The following is a 22,396-nucleotide window of genomic DNA, read 5'->3' on the forward strand; positions in this document are numbered from 1 at the left end:
ACCCCCCACAAGGCTCGGCCGAGGCGGCGGGGCCGGCGGGCGGGCTTCCGGCAGCTCGGCCCCGGGTCCGCAGGACGCCCGGGAGCGGCGGGCGGACCCCGATCGCGCGACCTCTCGGGCTTTGGGGCCGGGCCGGGGAGCCTCGGGTTTCTCCCTGGCTGGTGGACCTCCTTGGTTGTGTCCGAGGTGGCCGGGGCGGTGGGGGGGGGGGCGGGGAGGGGGGACCTGGTGAAGCCTGGTCGACTGGGTCAAAATCGCCCTAACAATGGGGGAGATCCGAGGGGCCGGAGGGGGTCTGTTAGCGGAGGGTGTGCAAATTTGAGATGGGGGGGGTGGAATTGGTGGAAATAATTTCGGCGTGTGCCACGGTGTTTGCTTGGACTTTCGTGAGTTGCCAAAGTTTTCATTTCTTTTGCACCGAATGAAAAGCACTTTTCTTCCCGCGTTACATAATGGAGGATTAAAGAAAACAGGAGTCCCTGGGCTTAAAATAAATGCTGTCCTCTTAGTCTCGCGTCCCAGTGGGTGTCAGATGGGGGAGGGAGCTGCAAATTTAATTCTCCGCGGGGCATTCGCCATTCTGTCGGTGCAAAGGATCCATTTTCCTTGGTCTGACTGCAAGGTCGCGCTTAAACTTCGGGCTGCTGGTGAATTGCGCGCCCGGCGGGGCGCGGGAGGAGGGGGGGGTCAGGGAGGCCGCCCCCTCTTGCGCTGCTGCGGACGGAATAACGCAATTTTCAGGCACCCCCCTCGCGTCTCCCCGCTCCCCGAAGAAGAGGCAGGGAATAAATACCGGCCGACTGTACGCGAGAAAAGCGGCGGGTGTGTTTTTCTGTAACTTTTTTCTTGTAGTTTTGGAAAGAAAGGCTATTTCTCTGAAGGCGGCCCTAGCCGCCGTTCAGATCGCTTGCTCTCCAAAAAGATCAGCTCCCATTTTGTTCTGGCGGCTGGGGATGCCAGGGAAGCGCTGAGAGATTTACAAGGTATCCTTTCAAAAAGAACTCCCAGCGGAGAAGAGGCCGGGAATGTCGTCCTCGCAGTTACAACCCAAATGATTAGAAAAGTGCAGAGTACGTTTTGCAAAGATTACGTAAAAACGAAATCTGGCCACGGAAACCTTTTCTCTGTGGCATCGGCCACCAAACTAACTAGTCAAAGAAATATTCTGCTCTTTGCAACTTTCTCAGCCCGGAAACCCTCTCTGCTAACGTAGCAAATGGATAATTTTTACGTGGAGAATTGTAATGTTTTTACAGAAATTTTGAATACAGATGTGTGCCATTTGGGAACCTCCCCCCACCTCCCTTCGTGTTTGTGCGAGAAAAAGGGATCTGTGTGGTTATGGAGCTGTTCCTACTGTACTGTGGTGGGAAACGGAGATGCTTGATTTTTTGTTTTGTTTTTAGTAGGGGAAACCGTATAGAAATCCACCCCCCCCCCAAAAAAAATGTGTGGTGTATTTCTTAGTGGTCTCCTGCTGGTTCTCAGAAAGTAAACCTAAATCCAAACTCTTGATTCTAGGCCTAGGTTTCCAAGCCGTTTTGATTGGGGATTTGGAAGTCAAAAGATAAAATTGTGAGTGAATGTCTGTCTGGACAATTTATGGTAATAATGAGGCCTAATGAGGTTGTTAGAAAGATAAAATGTTATTTACCAAAAAACCTGATGGGATAATTTGACTTGCTGTGTTTTACTACCGATGATAAAAAGAATATTGATTGCAAATAAATCACGGCCTCTAAATGCCTGCAAACACTTTGTGGTTGCTCAGGCCACATCAAAGTCGAACTTACCAGATAAAGTAAGTGAGGAGAGGCCTCCGAAGGCAGTCCCCTCTTCACAGCTGGCAGCTCCTGGCCCTCCCGTTAATATTTTACCGGTTAAGCCCTCCTTTTGTATTTAAAAAAAAAACAAATGGTGTTTTAGTTATTGTTGTTGATGATGGCCGGGATTAAAATTTTAAATTACCTGTCACCACTGCAACCTTTAAGTGTGGGGAGCCATTATATGCAGATTAATTTGGGAGCTAAAAGGAGTGTGCTTTCATTTTAAATTGCTGGAGGATTTGGACCCAAAGAAAACCCTGGATGGTTTATTTTGCTTGACCCCCTCAGGGTCGAAGGGAGGGGGCTTAGGTTCTTTACGTTTGGAGATCTGTTTTATCTGGGTAGTTAAAAGGTTTCCCCTTCTAGTTAGTGTGAGATAAACTTGGAAATTGGCTGCTGGAGTTGTGGGGGGGTAACTGAGGGTGGCCTGGGGAAATTCTATGGGACCAAGGCTCCCGCTGTGGCCTTCTGGAGATGCACGGATTCTGGAACTTTTCTTGAGTGACAAAACAAAACAAAACAAAACAAAACAAAACAAAACAAAAACACCTCTTCACGATGGTTGGAAGTTGAGTTTCTAGAGGCGGCTCATGATTTGACCCCTCCCTCCCTCCCAGGGTGGTGTGCTGGGGGGTGGGGGGCTTCCTGTTCTTGACTGGACAAGAGCGGCTGCCCCCCGACTTTCCCAGTTCGGGGGACTCATCACTCTCTCTCTCTCTTTCTCTCTCTCTCTCTCTCTCTCTCTCTCTCCCTCCCTCTCCCCCCCCCACACCCCTACTGGCCCTCTCCTCCCTCGGTGGGCTATGTGGTTGCAGGGCTCACAGTATGAACTCAAAGACAACCCGGGGGTGCACCCTGCCACCTTCACAGCCCACACGGCGCCGGCCTACTATCCCTACGGCCAGTTCCAGTACGGGGACCCGGGGCGGCCCAAGAACGCCACGCGCGAGAGCACCAGCACGCTCAAGGCCTGGCTGAACGAGCATCGCAAGAACCCGTACCCCACCAAGGGCGAGAAGATCATGCTGGCCATCATCACCAAGATGACCCTCACGCAGGTGTCCACCTGGTTCGCCAACGCGCGCCGGCGCCTCAAGAAGGAGAACAAGGTGACGTGGGGCGCGCGCAGCAAGGACCAGGAGGACGGCGCCCTCTTCGGAAGCGACACCGAGGGCGACCCGGAGAAGGCCGAGGACGACGAAGAGATCGACCTAGAGAGCATTGACATCGACAAAATCGACGAGCACGATGGCGACCAGAGCAACGAAGACGAAGAGGACAAGGCCGAGGCGCCGCGCCCGCCGGCGGCACCTACCGCCCTCGCCCGGGACCAGGGCTCGCCGCTGGCAGCCGCCGACGCGCTCAAGTCCCAGGACTCGCCCCTGGGCCTGGTCAAGGAGGTCCCGGAGCCCGGCAGCACTCGCCTGCTGAGTCCCGGCGCCGCGTCGGGTGGCCTGCAGGGCGCGCCTCACAGCAAGCCCAAGATCTGGTCCCTGGCCGAAACGGCCACCAGCCCCGACGGCGCGCCCAAGGCCTCGCCGCCGCCACCCGCAGGCCATCCCGGCGCGCACGGGCCCCCCGCGGGCGCGCCTCTGCAGCACCCCGCCTTCCTGCCCAGCCACGGACTGTACACCTGCCACATCGGCAAGTTCTCCAACTGGACCAACGGCGCGTTCCTCACGCAGGGCTCCCTGCTCAACATGCGCTCCTTCCTGGGCGTCGGCGCGCCCCACGCCGCGCCCCACGGCCCGCACCTGCCCGCGCCGCCGCCGCCGCCGCCGCCCGTCCCCGTTGCCGCGGGGGTACTCCACGGTGACAAGGCCTCCGCCCGAAGCAGCCCCGCGCTTCCAGGTGAGGCGCCCGGCGTGGGGGGTGGGGGGAGGGTGTCCGCCCCGGGCTCGGAATCCGGAACCCCCCTGCAAAGCGTGGGGGTGGGGGGAGCGCCGGCCCGGAGTGGGGAGGCGGTGGCGGCCAAACCCCGGGTTGAGCGGTGATCTCTGCCCGGATTCGGGGACCGAGGCCAAGGCCCTCGGGCTCTGTCCGGAGAACTGCGTTCTGTCTGCAGTCCTTCCCCGGGGAGGGGTGACCGTTTTTCTTGGAGACCCCATCCTAGTGGCAGAAGGAAGCGGGGTGGGTGGGGAAGAGGCTTGCGCACCTCGGTGGCACTCCCCTCACCCCCCACCCCCGTCTCCTAACGCTGTGCTTCTGCCCCTCCCTCGCAGAGAGAGACCTCGTCCCCAGGCCGGAGTCGCCGGCACAGCAGTTAAAATCCCCCTTCCAGCCCGTGCGCGACAAGTGAGTGCTGTTTGCTGGGACCGCGGGACCGGGGCTGGCGGGGGTGCCGGCGGAGGGCTCGGGGCGGCGGTAGGGTCGCTCGGGCCTCGTAGAGGGGGTGCCGTCCGCCAGCCGTGCGCGCGGGGCGCCCCCTCCACCGGGTTTCTCCCGACGCGGGAGCAGCGGGGCAGGCGGCCACGCCCCCCGGCGCTAGGCCGGCTGCACCGGTGACGCCGGGTCCCGGCGTCCGGCCACTGACACTGCTGTGCTTTCTTGTCTCGTTGTGCTTCGCCCGCAGCTCGCTGGCCCCGCAGGAGGGAACGCCGCGGATCCTAGCAGCCCTCCCGTCCGCCTGATCCAGGGTCGTCTTTTACTTTTGCGGGGGGAGGGGGGAGGAGTTCGGGAGGGAGGGGAGGAGGGAGGAATTAGGACAAATATTTCAGACCTGTGTAAAGGACAAATAGGGCCACGACGTCACCGACTCCCATCCAACGCTTCCTGCAGAAAGGGGCTCGTCCGCGTCCGAGCTCCAGTCCAGGCAGCCCGGCCTCTGCCCAGGGCCCTGGTGCCTGTCACCAGGCTCCGGTTGATTATCCGCTCGGTAAACGCCCCACGTGCTTGTGTCTTTTTTTTTTTTTTTTTCTTCTTCTTCTTTCTGTATATAGAGTGATTTCAGATTGTAAATAGCGCGTCAGCGAACTTGTCTAAATCATATATTTTTGTCTAATAAACTAAATGAAATGCTGTCCGCTGTTCCCGCTGCTGTGTGTGGCTGGGCGTCCGCAGGAGTGTCCGGAATCCTGGAATGCCAGCAGGGCCCAGGTGCCCCTGGCTTGGGCAGAGAGGCTCCTTGGGGAGTTGCCGCTGGAGGCGGGTGTTTCTCACAGCCCGTTTTGGTTGTCGTTGAATTTGTGAATGTTGTCACTCGGGCAGTTTCTTGTTGGCAGTTTTGATTTCCGACCTTTATACGTTTATCCGGGGCATGCCTTTCTCGGGACATCAATGAGTTCGATTTTCAGCAGTTTATAAAACGGTTTCTTAAAGTGGACAACAATGGGAGAAAAAAAAAAATGAAAAGAATTTCCAATTATGCCCCCAAAGGAGAACTTCAGATTTGAAATCAGTTTATAACTAGTTGTCTCCACAGTGCATCCTGGCGTCGGGTCGTTTCGTGGGTAGAGCGAGGACAAAATGGAGTATGAAATTTTGGCTTTGAGTGTATTTTTTAGTTACTTGGTTAAACCAAACGTGGAGAGATTGGAAGGCTCTTTTAAACTGTCCGGATGCGTGGGCAGAGATGCCGCGCGGGAGTTCTCTGGGCGTGTGGGCCTGGGGGCTGCGGAGAAAGAGGGGAGGTGGCTTTAGTCTCCCAGGGAAGCCCCCTCGACCCCTGCGCCCTGGGCTGGGCGCGCCGAGAGAGCCCAGGGAAAATAAACCACTGATGTCCGGGTCTGAGCGGTAGCTGGGAGCGATGGTGGGACGAAGCCGGACGGAGCTGGCCTCCGAGGCGCATGTGGGGCCTGGCCCAGGAGCCGGAGGAAATCTCCGGGTCAGGACTTCGGGCCTCCGGGCACTTGGGGCGGACCCGCCGTAGCGGCCTGCACTTCAAACGGGGCGCAGACGACTTGATGCAGAATTGGCGAAAACTGGGAACACAAGCGTGAACAAGACCGCGGGTGAGGGCGTGAGCCGCAGGGGAACTCGCGCGGGGAGAAGGAAGCCGGGTCCCCGGTGCAGGACGGGACCTCCCCACCCCCCACCCAGGCCGGGTAATCGCCCCGGAGCCCTTGCAACAGCAGCAGCAGCAGCAGCTGTCGGGCCCCGCCGGTGGCGGCGAGGGGCGGTCTGCCCAAGGGGAGCGTCTGGGGCGGCCTGGGGCTTTGCCGCTGGCTCCTCTGCGGCGGGAGAGGGGCGGCTCGCGCCGAGGACGTGGGGACTGCCCCTCTCCGGGCCCCCCACGCCACCCCGTCCTCGTACGAGAGTTAGGGGTGTCCTCGCTCCCGAGGCTGGAGGAAGCGTGGCAGAGGCGGCGCGGAGGCCGCGGGAGAGCGCGCACGGACGGCCCGGGGGTGGGGGAGCTGGGCGTTGGGCGCGCAGGGGGAGCCGGGCCGCGGGCGCCGGGGAGGGCCGTCCGCAGGCGGGCACGCTGGGGCCGCGGCCGCGGTGGAGGCGCTTCGCGTCCGGATGGACGTGCTCGGCGCGCCCTCTATGGGCTGGAAGCGGAATGGGGTCCTGACCGTGGCGTTGGTCCGGCTCCCGGGGCGCCGGGGCGCACGCAGGATCCCGGGTGGCTGGGCCTCGGAGGGGCCGCGCGCAGGAGCCTCCATTTGTGGCGGTCGGGCTGTCTCTGTGATCTTGGGTGTCACCGGTTGTTTGAATTCGGGGGTGTGATGGCGGGCCTGCTGGTCGGGCTGCTGGCATTGGTGGGCAGGAGTGGGTGCCCAATTCGACGCAGGGCGTTTCCATCGTCTGGGTGGGAATTTAGAGAGGAGCTCCTGGTCTGCCCTCGACGTGGGGCTCCCCTGACCACTGGACACAGATGGATCCCGCGTCCTTGGCAAGAGTGCCGTCTGGAGAGTTTTGACCAGCGGTCTCGCTCCTCGGATGAGGAATGGCGTTCTTGGCGCACAGACATGCTGTGGCAGCCGGGATGTGCGGGTGGGTCCCCCCTGGGTGACCGCTGCAAGCATCAGGTGGGAGTCAGGTGGGCGGTAGGGTTTGTGCCACTGGCGGAGGACTCTCTTCCCAGAACGAAGTAGATGACCCCGTGCAGGCATCACTGTTTGCATGCCCCCCGTTTCCATTCTTTTTTTTTTCCCCCGTCCAATGCCTTTGGGGTCCCCAAACGCTGCTGTCCAGGGGGCTGGACCAGATTTGCTCACCAGTTGAGTCCCAGCCCTGAGAACCCAGTGGCCTAGAAGTCTTGAAGGGTCTGTGCCCCTCCCTCCCGCCCTGCTGACCAAAGTTTCCCATGCAAAGAAATCAGATCTCTAGCCTTGGAACTATTTGTCTCGAGTGGGAAGGTAGAAATGAATTTTTAATCAAGCATTGAAAAATCATTTTTGTTCTTTGTGCATGATTTATTTCCATCCTTCCCGACCAGCTCAGCCACCTGAGTGTGCACGCCTAGGGCGTGCGGCACCCCAGCGGCCCCTGTGCGTGGTGTTCCAGCTCGTGAAATATCTGGGAGTAGACATAGAAACTTCTTTTTCTTCCACAGCCAAAGCAAAAATTCTTCTGGAACTTTCTGCACATGCTAAGGTGCTCTCATACTCGATGCCTGCCTAGGGACAGTTTCAGATGGTGGTAATTCTGAGACCAGCAAGGAGGAGACTGAACCCCAAAAAGGGATAGGAATGAGGGATATCTACAAGATTAATATTTGTGCCCCTTCCTCTGACGGGGAAATAGGACAGCCCGTGTCTGGGGCAGAGGACTTCTGTCTGTGGAATCTTCTGGTAAGGAAGGGTAGGAAGTGCTGTGTAGAAACCCTGCTTTTTCTGCTCTAGTTCGGGCCCATGATAGGGAAACCATTAGAAGCACACCCCTTCTAGATTCCCCGCTCCTACCCCGTGTTCCCAGCTTGAAGATTTGGGGAGTGGGCGCAGCTCCCTCCCAAGTCGTTGACCTAGAGTCTGAAACCTCTGTTCTCACCATCCCTCCCTCCCTCCTTTGATCAATTATATTCACAAGCACATTTATCTCCCCTGCAATATGGAGGATTCATATTCATATCTCGGCTTTAGTGGTCTGACACTGATTAATGTAATATGCGCCATGGCTCCGAGGGGCGCGCCGCCCGATGAATCATGCCCTATAAAGTTTCAGTTGTCCTTGTAGATGGGGCTCTGCCAGAAAGCCAAGACGCAGAGAGGGAAAGAGGGAGGAGGAAGGATAGAGAAAGGGCAGGGTGGCCACCGTGCACGGGTGCCCTGGGACCGACGCTGGCCTTCGGCCCCCAGTGTGGAGGCTTGGGCTGGCCTTGGCCCTTCTGCCTGAACTGTCCTCCTGAGTCAGGGAATCAGGTTCTGGTCCTCCCAGCTGCCCTCTTTCCTTCCCTTCTGAATGGTACACACAGGCCAGAGGCTGCCTGGCTGCTCCCAGCCAAGGTCTGGGTGGCACTGGGGCCACCGGCTGGAGGCTAAGGATTTAGGGCCGCTGATTTAGAGAGACGAGCCAGGAATGCCCTCTCGGAAGTAACAGGGCCCAGTTTCCTGTGAGGAATGGGATTTGGACCTTGCATCCCCAATGGTGGAGGTTGGAAAGGTGGGGAGGAAGCCAAGCCCAGGTTTGCTGGGGTTGGGGGCTAGAGCAGGTGAGGGGCCAGCTCTGAGTGGCTTTGGAGGATGCGGGCATTAGGGACCTGGGAGGCACTTGGAGCCTCCCACTGTCTCTGGCCACGAGACTTGGGCTGCATGGGCCACATCCTAGGACGGAGCACTGGTCAGCTGGACGGAGACTAGTCAGCTGGGCTCTCAGGCATCCGAGGGAAACTCCTGGGTACCTGACACTGAGCACATGTCTTGCGGCCCCATGACTTACCAGGCCCCGGGAAACATCTTGGGGGAGAGTCCTGCCACATCCTGATGGCCTCTTCTGCAGAACGCGGCTCCAGGTGGGGAGGGCAAGCCGGGACAGGGCTCTGGGTCTGGAATCCGGAGTGGGTGGCGGGAAGAAAGAGCTAGCACGTAGAGGGAGTGTGCCCTGGGGAAGATGGCAGCCCCCAGCCCCCTGCAGGGGTCCCCCAAAGCCCTTGTGGAGGGAGCACTGCCCTCTGGAAACATACCCGCCCTGCACAAGCCCTGCAGAGATCCGGTGCCTCCTTCTGCCAGGGCGGGTGCGGGGTGAGCTCTCCATGTCTCCTGCCGCTGGCCCACCAGCCTGTGGCTCTAATTATAGCTCCAGAGCTGGAAGGCCTCCCAAGGTCGTCCCTTGGGGACCACTGGCGTCCTTTTGTGTTCCAGCTCAGAAAGCTGGATACGTACCCCTCCCCCACTCAGTAAGGCCTCTGAAAGTGGGCTCTCTCAGGGTGAGCAGAGGGGGACAGAGGAGGTGGGCTGACCTGTCAGGACAGTGACAGGACCTGGGGCCCACAATGCTTTTAGAGACCCACGGACATGTGCTAATTTCTTTCCAAATGAAAAGGGAAAAAGTAACATTATGGCCAAAGAAAATATGTTAATACCTATCAGCATATTCATCTTTATGCCAACAGCAGTTGTAACATTCATATTTTAACCCTGGTTTTCAATGTTGGAAGAGGCCCACCGCCCACGCAAGTCAGGGAGGAGGCCCCAGAGTGGCCTAAAATTCTGGAATTATCTTGAATGAGAAGTCAGAGGAGTGACGTGGGCCTGAACACTGAAGGCGAGCACAGAGGCCAGCCATGTGCGAGGATGACCTCTCTGACACGGGGCCAAGCAGCGGGGACCCATGCTTCTCAGGGGCTCCCGGGCTGTTGGCCTGACCCATGGGGGAAGTCCCCTACCCAGGGGGCGGGGCACAAGAGGAGCGGGTGTCTCTGATCCCCCTAATCCATTCATCTGGTGCCAGAGCGTAGGGCCCGAATGCGGGGACGCAATGGCCCGGCAACATCCGGGGGCCCGCCTGGGGAAGCTGTGAACCCAGCTCACCTCTGGACGCCCACCCCGTCAGTCATCCCACTGTCCCCACGTTCCCCAGAGACTGCGGTCCCAGCCGGGAAGCAGAATAACGCGGTGACAGTTGAAGCCTTCCGCCGGAAGAGCTTCTACTCCTAATTCCTGGGACTTGAAACTGGTCCTCCGAGGGCTGCGCAGAGGTGCAGCGGGGAGGGTCCCCGCAGGCTGCGAGCGCCGGAGGCCGCCCCCGCACCGCCAGCCTTGGGCCCGCAGGCCACTTGCACACTTGCAGACCGTGCGCCTTTCCTCTGTGCCTCCCGTTTGCTTGTTTGTTGCCGCGGTAGCTTCGCCTGTTGTTTGAATTTTAAACGTATGCTTAATTGCCAGGCCCTCGGATAGCTGCAGCCATGTCTGAAAATATTAAATACATCTGCGAGACGGTGGGCAAGAGAAATTAAAAAGGTGCTCGCTGCACTGAATGTTAAAAAGATCTCACAATGAAGTGATTAACATTTTTATGAATAAAATTAATCACGCATTAACTCTGCAGCACGGTACATCTGAAAGCCAAATGGGGCCCAGGCAGCCCCCTTTCTTGCCCCTGAGAACTTTGGGGGCCCCCTTGGCCCCCCAGCAAGCACTCAGCCACGAGGAATTTACAAATACTTAGGAGATGAGTCAATAAGAGATAACTTTGAGATGAGGAAATAAAACCTCCAAAAATACCACCACCAACAGCACATACAGGGAAGAATTAAAAAGCAATCTTTTTTTTTTTTTTTTTTTAATTTCCCTTTAGCCAACTCAGAACGGGCTGTTGTTTTCATTCTCAGACCGGCCCCTGGGATGGTGTGGGCTGGATGGCTGCAGGAGGGCGGTGATGTAGAGGTGGAGGCAGGCCGGTCGCCGGGCCAGAGCGGGCAAGCTCGCCCCTTGGTTGCCCTCAGCCGAGGCCCACTCTGTCGGCAAAGACAGTCGGGTCGGAGGGCGGACCTTCCCCATTATTAAAATCTCCAGTCGTGCAGATAATAACGTGCGATTGCTCCGCCGGCCTCCCTTCTCCCTCCTTTCTAATCTCTTGCCACCGTGGTTTTGGGATTATTCCAGCAGGCTGTGCAAAGGGAAGCGAAGGCATCTGAAGCGTCACTCCGTAGCTGTGGCAAAGGAACAGCATTGCCATTTTCTTGCTGTCCCCAGCTCATGTGCGCAGCAGAAGGTGGCATCAAAGCAGGCCGCCTTCCTCACTTCTACACCTTATTTCCTACCGCTGTGGCGAATCTCTCTGAGCTCCGTGAACCAATAAAACAACGGTCCCTGTTTGAGTTGATATATTAATATTTACCGAGGATTTGCAAGGTCGGGGCTAAATGTCAGCAGATTGCTGGGGCAGTCCTGTGGGGAATAATTAAACAAATCTCACAGCGGTTCAGGCTCATAACATCTTTATTAATCTTTTCTTTCCCCTCCCTCCTGAAAGAGCGCGCTGAAATCATGCTCCTGCGTTCAGAGCGAGAGACGACCCAGAGTTGAGAGTAAGTGTAGCGAACAATAGAACCCCGAGCTGGCGAGCATCGCCTCGGACGCCTCCCTGCGCTCCTTCCCCGGCGGATGTTTGCGGGGAGGGAAGGCTCTGATGTGAGCACTCTCTGCAGGCACTTGCGACTCTCGACTCTCCCCTGCCCCTCTGTCACATTTACCCTGACCGATCTGCCAAACACAGTCCTCCCGGTGCTGCGACTTGGTCCGCACCCCGGCCGGGCCGGCCCCGGTCCCTGTGCTGAACCCGGTGACCTGCCGGCTGCTTAGTCGGAGGCCGGCCTTCTTCAGCATGATTGCAGCCTGCACTTTAGGACAACTTGTCCAATTCTCTTTAATAAGCTTCATAATTAGTGTTGGGAGCCTCATTACAAGTCATAGCCTGTAGCAGTCCTAGGCCAAACAGCCCTCCGCCATCTGATTTATTTTTTATCAGGCAGCAGGAGCTGTCGGGAGTTTTTGTTTGTATAATGGAGACTTGCATCAGGCCCCCAGTGTAAAAATACCACCAGGAAATTAATTGCTTCTGTGTGGATTCGCCGCAGATGTGTCCCGTTGATCAGTATGGTATATTTTTGACTTCGCTCTCCTGCGGCGAGTTGTGGAAAAAAATCAGCCGAAAGCCAGCAGCGCAAACACACTAGGATCGACGCAGATTCGCCATGGCATCATCGACAGCACGGGGTTTCAGAGGGAGATGTGCAAGGAAAGTTCAAGTTTCTGGCAAGATTCTTTCCTCTTGCCTCCAGTTCTCCCTTATTTGTTGATCAACGCATGTCTGTATTTGTCGCTCCTGCGTGGAACCCCCTTGGGGCAGACGCGTGGCTAGGGTTGCGGTGGGTTTCCGGCCGAAGGATGTGCCGCTCAAAACAGCGCAGACCCCAGGAGGCGGCTGAGCGCCCTACCCGGGGCCTGCCCCTGGGGCTCCTGGCTGAGGACTGCTTTGATGCTCTCGCAGCCACAGGAGGCCACGGAAGGAAGGGTGGATCCCGGCTGTTAGCTGGGCTGCGCCCCTCAGCGGCCCGGGGTGGGTACGTGGTGTGGGCCCGCCGTGTGGGGGTCATGTGTCATAGAGCCGGGTGGACGCGTGTGCATCACGTACTCTGTGTTGCCTTCGGGGCTCAGGAAGAAAGAAATTCAGAAGCTGCTGTTTCCTCAGACCACTCGATCCCCAGCTTCTGATTAGGTTGGGAACGCCTCTTCCAACTCGGAACATTTTGCGGGTATATTTAGACGCGTTAGTCCCCGATTTAGAATTTCTGCTCTTGGCGCAGGGCAGCCCCGTGGCTGGCGATTCTGTAGGGATCACCCTCCCCGTGGCTTACGTTTCCTTCCACGTCCCTTGGTTTTTATTTGCTTTTCCTGGAGGACTTTCCCGGGAGGCTGTTTGAGGTCGGCAGTCTGGGTTCCTTGCTCGGCCCTGTGTTAGGATGGAGACTGTAAATGTAGCCTCAGATTACTGGGCATACAGCGCCTTATTTGTGGGGAATACGAACGCCGAAAGTGATGTCGTGATAATGAGAGCAAGGCACTTCAAAGGGTGCTGGAAATGACAGCCCTTTTCTGTGCAAAGGAGTTAGCGTGGGACTTTTCAGGGCCCCCAGACGCATCAAGTGTGTTCCCAGCAGCAGGTTCCCAGCAGCAGAGAGAACTATTAGGTACTGCAACCTGTCAAGTTGGATTTGCGGAGCCGTGTCGATGGGAGAGTTTTACTGGCTGCAGAGGCCTGGGTCCTGACTGACAGGTGGGCATGGTCCCTCGGTGGCTTCATCTCACGGAGAACCGAGGCTGAGGCCTGGCCGACCCCGCCTTCCTGGATCCAGACCAGTGGCGGTCCCCAGGTGCCTGTGGCCAAACCGTGGGGTGAACTCAGGGAGCAGAGGCAGTGGGACCAAGAGGGGCTGCCCAGGTTGTGAGAGAGAGAGAGAGAGAGAGGGAGGGAGGGAGGAAGGGGGTGGGGACACCGGCTGACATCCGACTGTGTCTCCGGCCAGCAGGGCCACCTACGTCTCCGAGCAGTGCGAAGGGACATGATGAAAACGTGACCCGTGCCCCACTGACGGGGGGACTCACACGCCTGACGGCCTCTGCGTTTGTCAGCAGCGGCCTTTCTGCGCTCGCGAATCTTGAGTCCGTCCATTGTGAGGCTCTCCCCTTCCTCCGAGGCTCGCTGATTCTCTGTGCCTGTGGTTAACCTTTACTTGTGCACAGCATTTTCCCTTTTTTACTATTCATGCAGTTGAGAGTGCAAAAGGTAGCTGACGGTTGCCGAGGACGGAACTAAATAGGCGCACGAGTCAGTGTCTCCTTCGGTGAACGACAAGCCGAGGACGCTCGATGGAAAGCTGTCCTAGGAGGCCTCTGGTTGTGGGAGTGATACTCTGCCGTCAGAAGTGTCACCTGCGTGCAGCAGGAGAGCTGGTGCTGACCACAGCTGGCCTTCGCCGGAAGGTCAAGGGGAGCAAGGCACAGGACACCTTCCAGGGAAGAGCAAACAGATGGACAGACCATGAGATCCCTGGCACCCGCTGTCTTCCACCTCTCCCTCCCCTCATCCCCTGCGTCGAAAAGTAAAAGTAGGAACATGCGGGTTGAGCCAGCCTGCTCTGTAGGGACTGGAGTTGTCTTCTCTGAGGACATAACTTCTTCCCCTTTCTAAGCAGGCACTTTGTTTGTTCCTGTTTTGTAACTACAAGGAAGACCCCAGTCCTTTCTGGACATCACATAACTGTTATAAACACACAGTATTTTGATAACCTAAGTCTGAATGCATCCGAAACCTGTAGCTTTGACGTTCCTCAGTCGGCTTGCCTCGAACCCCAAATATTTTGGGAAAGTATGGGGTGTTCAAATGCTGTGCAGTGGGGTATGATTTTTTAAAAAAAAATTTTTTTTAACGTTTATTTATTTTTGAGACACAGAAAGACAGAGCATGAACGGGGGAGGGGCAGAGAGAGAGGGAGACACAGAATCGGAAGCAGGCTCCAGGCTCTGAGCCGTCAGCCCAGAGCCCGACATGGGGCTCGAACTCACAGACCGCGAGATCGTGACCTGAGCTGAAGTCGGGCGCTCAACTGACTGAGCCACCCAGGCGCCCCCATTGGGGTGTGATTTTATTTATTTATTTAAAAAAAATTTTTTTTTCAACGTTTATTTATTTTTGGGACAGAGAGAGACAGAGCATGAATGGGCGAGGGGCAGAGAGAGAGGGAGACACAGAATCGGAAACAGGCTCCAGGCTCTGAGCCATCAGCCCAGAGCCCGACGCAGGGCTCGAACTCACGGACCGTGAGATCGTGACCTGGTTGAAGTCGGACGCTTAACCGACTGCGCCACCCAGGCGCCCCTGGGTGTGATTTTAACAAGATGAATTGGATGCGTGTGTTTCTGATATATTTACAGTCATCAGAGTAAACTGTTCATTCCAGTAGCTCGTGATGTACGGGAATCTGTCCGAGGCTTTACAAACCGTTCCGTGGTCTCTTACCTCTGTGGCAGAAGGTACGTCCCCTCAGAGTCCCTCAGCCTCCCTGCCCCTGAGGTTGCAAATCGCCTCAAGTCTTTAACTGTTAAATTTCAAGGAGCATCAGAGTTCTAAAAGTGCCCTTTTAGGGGCACCTGGGTGGCTCAGTCGGTTAAGCGCCTGGCTTCGGCTCACGTTATGATCACACGGTTTGTGAGTTCGAGCCCTATGTCAGACTCTGTGCTGACAGCTCAGAGCCCGCTTCAGATCCTCGGTCCCCGTCTCTCTCTGCCCCTCCCTGGCTTGTGCTCATTCTCACTCTCAAAGTTAGATACACATTTAAAAAATGCCCTTTTCCTGTGAGGAACGTGTTAATCTTGGAAGGGGAGGTAAGGAAACAGGGCAGGTGGCTGGGACGCTTCACCTCTTGGTTAGGGCGTGACGGTCAGCCATCCAGCTAGACGAAAATGCTCTCCAGATATTCCGCTGCTGGCTGGAATTTCAAGGATTTAATTCTCATTTTCCTGAGCCAAAAATCGGTGCCGGGGCCATGTGTTGGGGTAAAAGCGATTCATATTATGGGCAGTTAAAATGAATGTTACCATTATGCAGCCTTGAGGAGGCGACTTCAAAATGCCTTCCCGAGTGTGCGTGTTAACCATACGCACACGTGCGGGCAGACAGGGGAGAATGTGGTGGATTGGAAATCAGAGCTCATGGACGGACATGTGATTACCTTGGACCCGAATTATGATAATCATCACTGCTGACATTTAACCAGCAAATGCTGGGTGCCAGGTGCTGTGTGTAGTTTACGCGCGGTAATGGGCTTGATCCGCCAGCAAGGTGGTGAGGTTGGGGTTCTTATTTGCTTAGTTTTAAGGGTGGGGATACTGGGGTAAAGAGTCCCCTGGAAGCCTAGGGCTCTAACCGCCCCCTCTGTGCTGCCTGAATGCTACCCTCCCCTGGAATCGGAGAAGGAGTGGGGTGCCTTCTCTGCACCCTAACAGCGGGACTGTCTTTAGGGCCTTGGGAGCTCTTTTCTCTTGGAAACTGTCCCAGGACATGCGCTGCCGTCTGCTAGAGCTCCCCATTCCGAGGTGGGCCTCAGCCACCGTCAGGCCCTCCGCCACCCCTGGGAACAGAGCTGCTTCATCCCAAGGCCAGTGTCTTTTAAAAATCTGGCTGTGATTTTTCCGTCATCAGGAGGCAATGCAATTTTTTTTTATCTGGGTGATGGCTTTTTATGCCCAAATAGGATGAGCTGGCCTGTCATTTCCTACATTTTTCTCTATGGGAAGGAGTCTCTTGTTTCCCATGGACACGGCCCCTGGAGTCCCACCTAAAACGGGGGACCCGTAGCCCTGCACACATGCGGTCAGTTCCTGCTTCCCGGCCGTCCAGGAGCCGCCTTCCCCGGGGCCCCGGCCCCGCGCTCCGCCGTGACCCCCCACTTCCCCTCTGCCTCTCTTCCAAACTTCCGTGCCTCTGTACACAGCAAGGAGGGTGCCAGACAGGCCTCCGCCCTCAGCACCGCACCTGTCAGTCTGCGATGTGAGGGACCTCGTGGACTTCCCGGACGGTGCCTCGGTGTCAGGTGTTTACAGCCCGGTCAGTGGGGTGTGTGTGTAATGTGTGTGTGCCAGTGTGTGAGTGCACGTCGAGGGGTGGCTGGGGAAGGTGCGGGCCGGGAGAGAAGGGTGGGCCTTGCTCATTCGGTCGCTGTAGCTGCCAACTCGGTAACGTAAGCCCACAACCCTCAGTTTCCCCGTTTATCAGGGCGAAGCTGGGCTTCCCTGGAGGGCGTTTCCTCTCCAAACTGGCTTTGCCTCTTATGCACAGCCTCACGGACTCTGCAAGGCACGCAAAGCCTCGATTGACAGGCAGAGGAAGGAATCCCACAGGGCGGCGTGCACTCTGGGAGGACCCTCCAGTGTGTCTGTGGATGGAGAGGCGGAAGGAGGTTCCAGCCAGGGGAGCAGGGTGGCCAGCGTGAGCACATGGTGACCGTGCACCGGGCTGTGTGAGCCCCCGGTTAGCGGCTCCCAGGGCACTTTGGGGCGTCGGGAAACTTGCGGTGACGCGGAGAGGCAGAGAGCGGGGCAGACGTGGAGAGACCCGGGCAGGGCGCCAGAGGTGGCCGTGGCCTCCTGGTCTGCGGGGTGGTGGAACCTCAGGCCAGGTTCGGCTCCTGCCCAGACGGAACTGCGGTCTCCTCCCCTGGGACCAGCGCCATCCCCGTGACCCCGCAGGGGCCGGAACTGGACCCCCCGGGGGGCTGCTGTTGTGTCATCCTCAGCGTCCGGCCTCCCCGCGCCTCCTGGCCGGGCCACGGCCCGCTGTCTCCACCCGGCCCCCACCACCGCCATGCTCTGGGGCCCGCCAATGCCGCCTTTGCGTCCTTGGCGGGTGAACGGCTCCGCTTTCCTGAAATATTGAGACTGTGTGACCTGCTCGATGAGACAGATTTTACAAGGACCTGCTGAAATGCGCTCGGCCGGTAGCCGTTGCTTTATTTCCGGACCAGTCCCGGGCTCCACGTCTAAATCTGTGCAAAGCACTCCCTTCCTCGAGAGATGTCCCGGGTCCTGGTTTTGGCTGCTCTGCTTTCCTCCTGAGACGGAGGCCTTCTCCAGGGCGGGGACCTTTCTGCAAAGTGGCCTGTCCGTGTCGGGGACGGCGTGGATCTTGAGGGAAAGTAGCCCAGAACGCCTTCGTCCTCTGCTCACGTCTAGCCGTGCCCCGCACCGAACGCCCACCCCAGTGTTCGAGGGCAGCCCCGACTTCAGCTGTTTTCCTTCAGTTTCCGCCTAATTTTGGTGGTAGGGAAGGCGGTAATGAGGGGAAATGGAAGGTTGAAGCAGCGAGTTCCAAGTTACTGGAAACGCAGCCGGCAGAGGCGAGAAGCTCCCGTGGGGGCCAAGCGCGGCCGAGAGCTGAGCTAAGTGAGAGCGGCGTGCACAGGTATGGAGGCCATGACCTTCTTCCTTGGGGCATTTCCCGTCGACAGTGCCGGTCTTTCTCCTGGTCCTTGGGCCGTGCGCCTCTGCGGCCTCACCCCCTGCAAAAGCGGTTTCGGGGATTTCCCAGGATTTAATAAGCACGCACCAGTCCGGAGACAACACTGGCTGGTTTCATTCAGGGGCCTGAGCTCTTCCATTTCCAAAAGACGTGGCACATTCTGCGGTAACTTTCCAAGAGCCTGCGGTGGTCGGCCCCTCTTTCCACTGGTGGAAACGCATTAAATACAACTTGTTACTTGCTTTTTGCCCCTTAGTCCGTCATGACAGCATCCTTTGGGGGAGCGGCTGTCGTCTCCCAGGTCCCGGCGGGAGGGAGTCTCGGGGGGATGCTTGGTGCTCCGGTGTTCCTGGGGGCTGTGGGGATAGTTCCCTCTCCCAGCAGATGGAATACTTACATGAGAACAACTGGGGACTCTGTTCTTCCAACTTTGGTTTCAAATCCCGCCGGTTAACGCCATCGGTGAAAACAATTAACGTCTGTCTATTTCGGGATACAGGCAGGACCTTGTAGGAATCTTATTTAATTATGTGCTATATTAATGTTATATTGATTATGTTATTGCCTGTAAATCCACTTGCTTAATAAAGCTGCAGTCGTTTTGCAATAAAGTTGTGTTTGCAGTCAATTAATGGGTGTCTGGGGGCAGACAGCTATGCGCAGGGGGCGTTGGCGCTAAGGAAAATCGTCCTGGGGCCGAAACCCATAGAAACCAACGGAGAAAAATCAGGTATTTATGTATCTATAGGAATGTATGCATGTATATGTATATAGCTGGATTAAGTAGAAAGGAAAAGCACATATCCCACTGCACTTATTTTTAGCACATGGATCTGGATATTTATGAACAGCCGTCTGTATGGTAGACTTCTAAGGAGCACTGAGGCAGCGTCCGCACGTGGGGTGGGATAATGTGTGATTTAAAAAATACAAGAAACGATAACTACCAATATTGAGACCATGTGAAGGCGAGGGAACAAAGCATACTTTCCTTGCTAATCATGTGAACATCCCCAGTCGGAGCGGCACATTCACCCGTTCGGAGGAAATGCCATCACCCCTCTGAAGATCACATCTGCCACCAATATCATCCGGCATGTGGTCCGACTTTTATCTCTCTACCAAAATTTCATGTCATGATTCTCACATCTGATGCTAAATTCAGGTCACTACAAAATACCTACAACTGTTTCTTTCTTTCCCAACTTTCGTGACGTGTCCAAGATGTGTATCCTAATAACAGAACATGAAATAAATATTAAAGTTTTATGCGTATATTTTAATAATGCACCATAGCAAATGGAAAATAGTCCATTCCCTAATGCAGATAGATACTTGATCGTTTCCATAAATGAAAGTGATATGTCAGGCATATAATGATGCTTAAGTGATTTGATTTGGGGGCAAGCCAACGGCTCTGTCTTGACAAAATGTATCTTTTGTCTGTAAGAACGACGTCTAGGAATGTATGAGCTTGTGGTCAAAAATGTGGCCTATTACAATGGGGTGGAAGTCAGTGACCAACCTCGTGTCACAGGAGGATCCCCCCAAAAATGCCAAACTTTGGGTGGCAGCTCTTGTCAGTGGCCAATACCATTAGACCGAAAAGAAAACAGTATTTTCTGCAGCATTCCAATCGGACCTTCAGCGAACGCATCCCTGAGGAGTTACCACGGACGCCTCGCGAGCTGGGTTTTCCTACGCTCCCAAACTCCGCCAGCTCGGTCCACACCGTCTTTTAACTGCACATGGATAGTCATCCCCAGGGGCTCCATAGGGCGTCCACTTTTGATGGGCTTCTCAGTCTACGGCTGTCATTCTTTCATTGTTGTCTGCGGTCCAGATGCGCACTCACCACAGAGTTGCAAGATGTCCGTGTCGGAGAATGCATGCTTCTTCCGTGTTAAACCCAATGTGTCTCCTTCTGGCTCTGAAGCACTAACCTGCTTGGTGATGGTGGGCAGACATTTTGAAGTAAGACGAAGAAGGGAGGGCAGGCCATTCGCATCTGCCTGTGTGTGTCCAGTGGGGGCACGGCCTTGTAGCCGTCCGCCTCAGCACTGGGTGGCAAGAGTGAGGGGGTGTTGCGACTTTACCCTTGGAACCCTCTCCGATAAGGGTGCTCGGCTCACAGGGAACCAAATGCCTTTAACTGCCACGTGATCCCCAGTTACTCTGCCCCGTTACGATTACTGCTGTAGGTAACCATCGTAAGGAGGGGCCAAGCCAGGGTTCCTTAGTCCTGGGATGTGAATCGAACAGAAATGTTACCAGATCAGAATGAACAGATCCTAATGTGTTTTCTGGACAGGGACTGAGAGGGACCTCGGATGAATTGGGGAGGTAGAGGCTGAAGGGCACAGAGGAGGGAGGCAGCTTCTGGAACGTTCTAGGGCCCATGTCAGGGACCTGCCTTCTTGAGGAACCACTCCTGCCTCAGTCGTTCTACTGGCGAAGTTATGTCATGCTCAGTGGTCTGAGCGGGAAGAGGAGAGGTAACACAACTCACGCGGAAATCACACGTGCACATCCGCTCACTGCCGAACACGAGCCCTGGGACCTCCGGCCACCCTCGGTTTTCGGAAAGTCCGAGGAGGGTGTGCCGGTGGGAGCATGCGCCACGGGGTTTACCTGGATGGGAGCCACTGCATTCTTCCTGGCTTCGCAGAGGCATTGCTTAGATTGACAAGAAGCCCGTTGCTGTCCCGTGCTTTGTTCTGCAGAGAGTTACTGAGCTGGATGGCATCCTGTTGTCATTTGAAAGGAAGCATGCTCTCTGACTGTGCGATGGCGCCCAGATGATAGCAATCAAAAGGAAATAGAAATCTTAACCTTAAATTTAATAGCTAGAGGCTTCTGATGAATGACACCCACTCAATGACATTAGTGTGAGCAACTGTGGCGTCCTTGGAGGCTTCTGGAGACAGCTAAGCTCTAGCAACCCCCGCCCACCACTGGTGGGATGTTGGCCGCCACATGCATTAATTTTTTTTTAATGTTTATTTATTTTTGAGCAAGAGACAGAGTGCTAACGGGGGAGGAGCAGAGAGCGAGGGCGACACAGAATCCAAAGCAGGCTCCACACTCCAAGGTGTCAGCACAGAGCCCGACGCAGGGCTCAAACTCACGAACCGTGAGATGGTGACCTGAAGTGAAGTCAGACACTTAGCCAACTGAGCCACCCAGGCGCCCGTGCCACATTCACTCCAAGAATTTAGCTCTGGTATTGCTAGAGCTTGAATTGAGTTTTCCTATCCCTTGAAGAAAAATTTAAAATTTAGGAAGAAGGAAATCAAGAAGTTGGGAGTATGAGCAGAATGAGTTAGGGAGAGAGGTGAAAGCCTTCTGGGCAGAGGCTCACCCAAGAGGGAGATGTGCAAGGAGATGCCGACCACACATGCCATCCTTCCCCGGGCCCAGAGTATGGTTGTGTCATGCTATGCTGACGACATGCTCGGGGCCAGGGGACTGCCGTGCGTTTTGTTTTAAGTTGCCACCGGGATCAGAGACCAAACCACCTGCGTTTGTGAAAGGGCAGAGATGGACCGATTGCCTTTCCTGCCTTAGGAAGCCTGTTGGAAAAGCACTCTGCTCCCCAACCTGTCCGGTGTATGGGGAGAAAATCTGATTTCACAGAGGGATTTGTCGCCTGGGACCTGACCCTGGCTTCAGGAAATGGAAACCATTACATTGCAATCACAGGAGGGTAAAAAAAAAAAAAAAAATGCCTACAACAAACAGCTGATCACAGTAGGAAGCAAATACCGACAAATGAAATCTAGAACATTCAAAAAGCAACCAAACCCATGTTTTAGGGAAGTGGTGGGAGGTTGGGGTGTTCACCCGGAGCAGCCATGAGGGTGCTGGGGGTCACTGACAAGCAGCCCAAGCCATGTGCATCTTGGGGAGCTCGCTGGGACCCCATTCCTTCAAATTTGGGAGCTGGGACATGTGGAGTCCTGTCATGGGAACGTGGACCTCCGGGGAGCCTAGAACATTGGATGACCCCACTCGTGACAGCAACTTGGAGCCCACCTTCCAGGGACATGAGCCCCCGGGAACACAGCTTCAGGGGCCAGAGCCAACACTTGAGACACTTCCCACCTACACGGGTGAAGCAGGCTCAGGGTGACCTCGTGTAAAAGGTATAAAATCACGATCCATTTGGCATAGCCCCACAGGCCAGCGATGGAACAGGCCCTGTTTACTAGTCTTACAGGCTAGATAGGCAGAATAGACATTCCTCTTGGGGCTTTTTCCCATTGCTCAAAAGGCATGCGCCTGAAGTATGTTCCAGTTTTGTTTAATGGGTTTCAGTAAAAGAAGACGGAATTCGAGGGGTTGTTTTTATTTTTTATTTTCATTTATTTTTTATTTTTTCGAGGGGTTGTTTTTAAACAAAATGATGAACTTATAGATGCCCAGTACAAGAGATTGGCAGTGCTAACTGTGGAGGTCACAGGACAGAGCTGAAATGCCCAATCGTGCTAAGAGAAAAAGAGCACGCCCCACCCCCCCCATGTGCTATCTGTGGTCCCTCGTGTCACCTAGACAGTCTGTGCAGTGAACCCCCAAGCTTCATCTCTGTTCAGACCTAGAGGAGCAGGTGGGGTCTGGAGAGCCAGCCCTGTTAATCTCAAAGCAAGTGACCTTTCTAAATCCATGGGGAGCCACTG

General features: G+C 55.8%; 1 protein-coding gene across 3 annotated transcripts; it reads left to right on the top strand.

The window, feature by feature from the left end:
* Positions 1 to 836: 836 nt before the first annotated feature.
* IRX1 (iroquois homeobox 1) lies at positions 837 to 4,846 on the top strand. Of its 3 annotated transcripts, none has more exons than XM_040493457.1 (4): positions 837 to 1,605; positions 2,642 to 3,677; positions 4,049 to 4,121; positions 4,399 to 4,846. In XM_040493457.1, the coding sequence occupies exons 1-4, from the start codon at positions 1,603 to 1,605 to the stop codon at positions 4,454 to 4,456; spliced, it is 1,170 nt and encodes a 389-aa protein (XP_040349391.1). In that variant the 5' UTR covers positions 837 to 1,602; the 3' UTR covers positions 4,457 to 4,846. The 3 variants fall into 3 exon arrangements, with proteins under 3 accessions (XP_040349391.1, XP_040349398.1, XP_040349385.1); XM_040493464.1 differs by having other exon boundaries at positions 837 to 983; XM_040493451.1 differs by having other exon boundaries at positions 837 to 3,677.
* The last annotated feature ends 17,550 nt before the right edge of the window (positions 4,847 to 22,396 follow it).

The sequence above is a fragment of the Herpailurus yagouaroundi genome, unplaced genomic scaffold, assembly GCF_014898765.1.
Source record: "Herpailurus yagouaroundi ecotype Mexico unplaced genomic scaffold, PumYag 29, whole genome shotgun sequence".
NCBI lineage: Eukaryota > Metazoa > Chordata > Mammalia > Carnivora > Felidae > Herpailurus > Herpailurus yagouaroundi.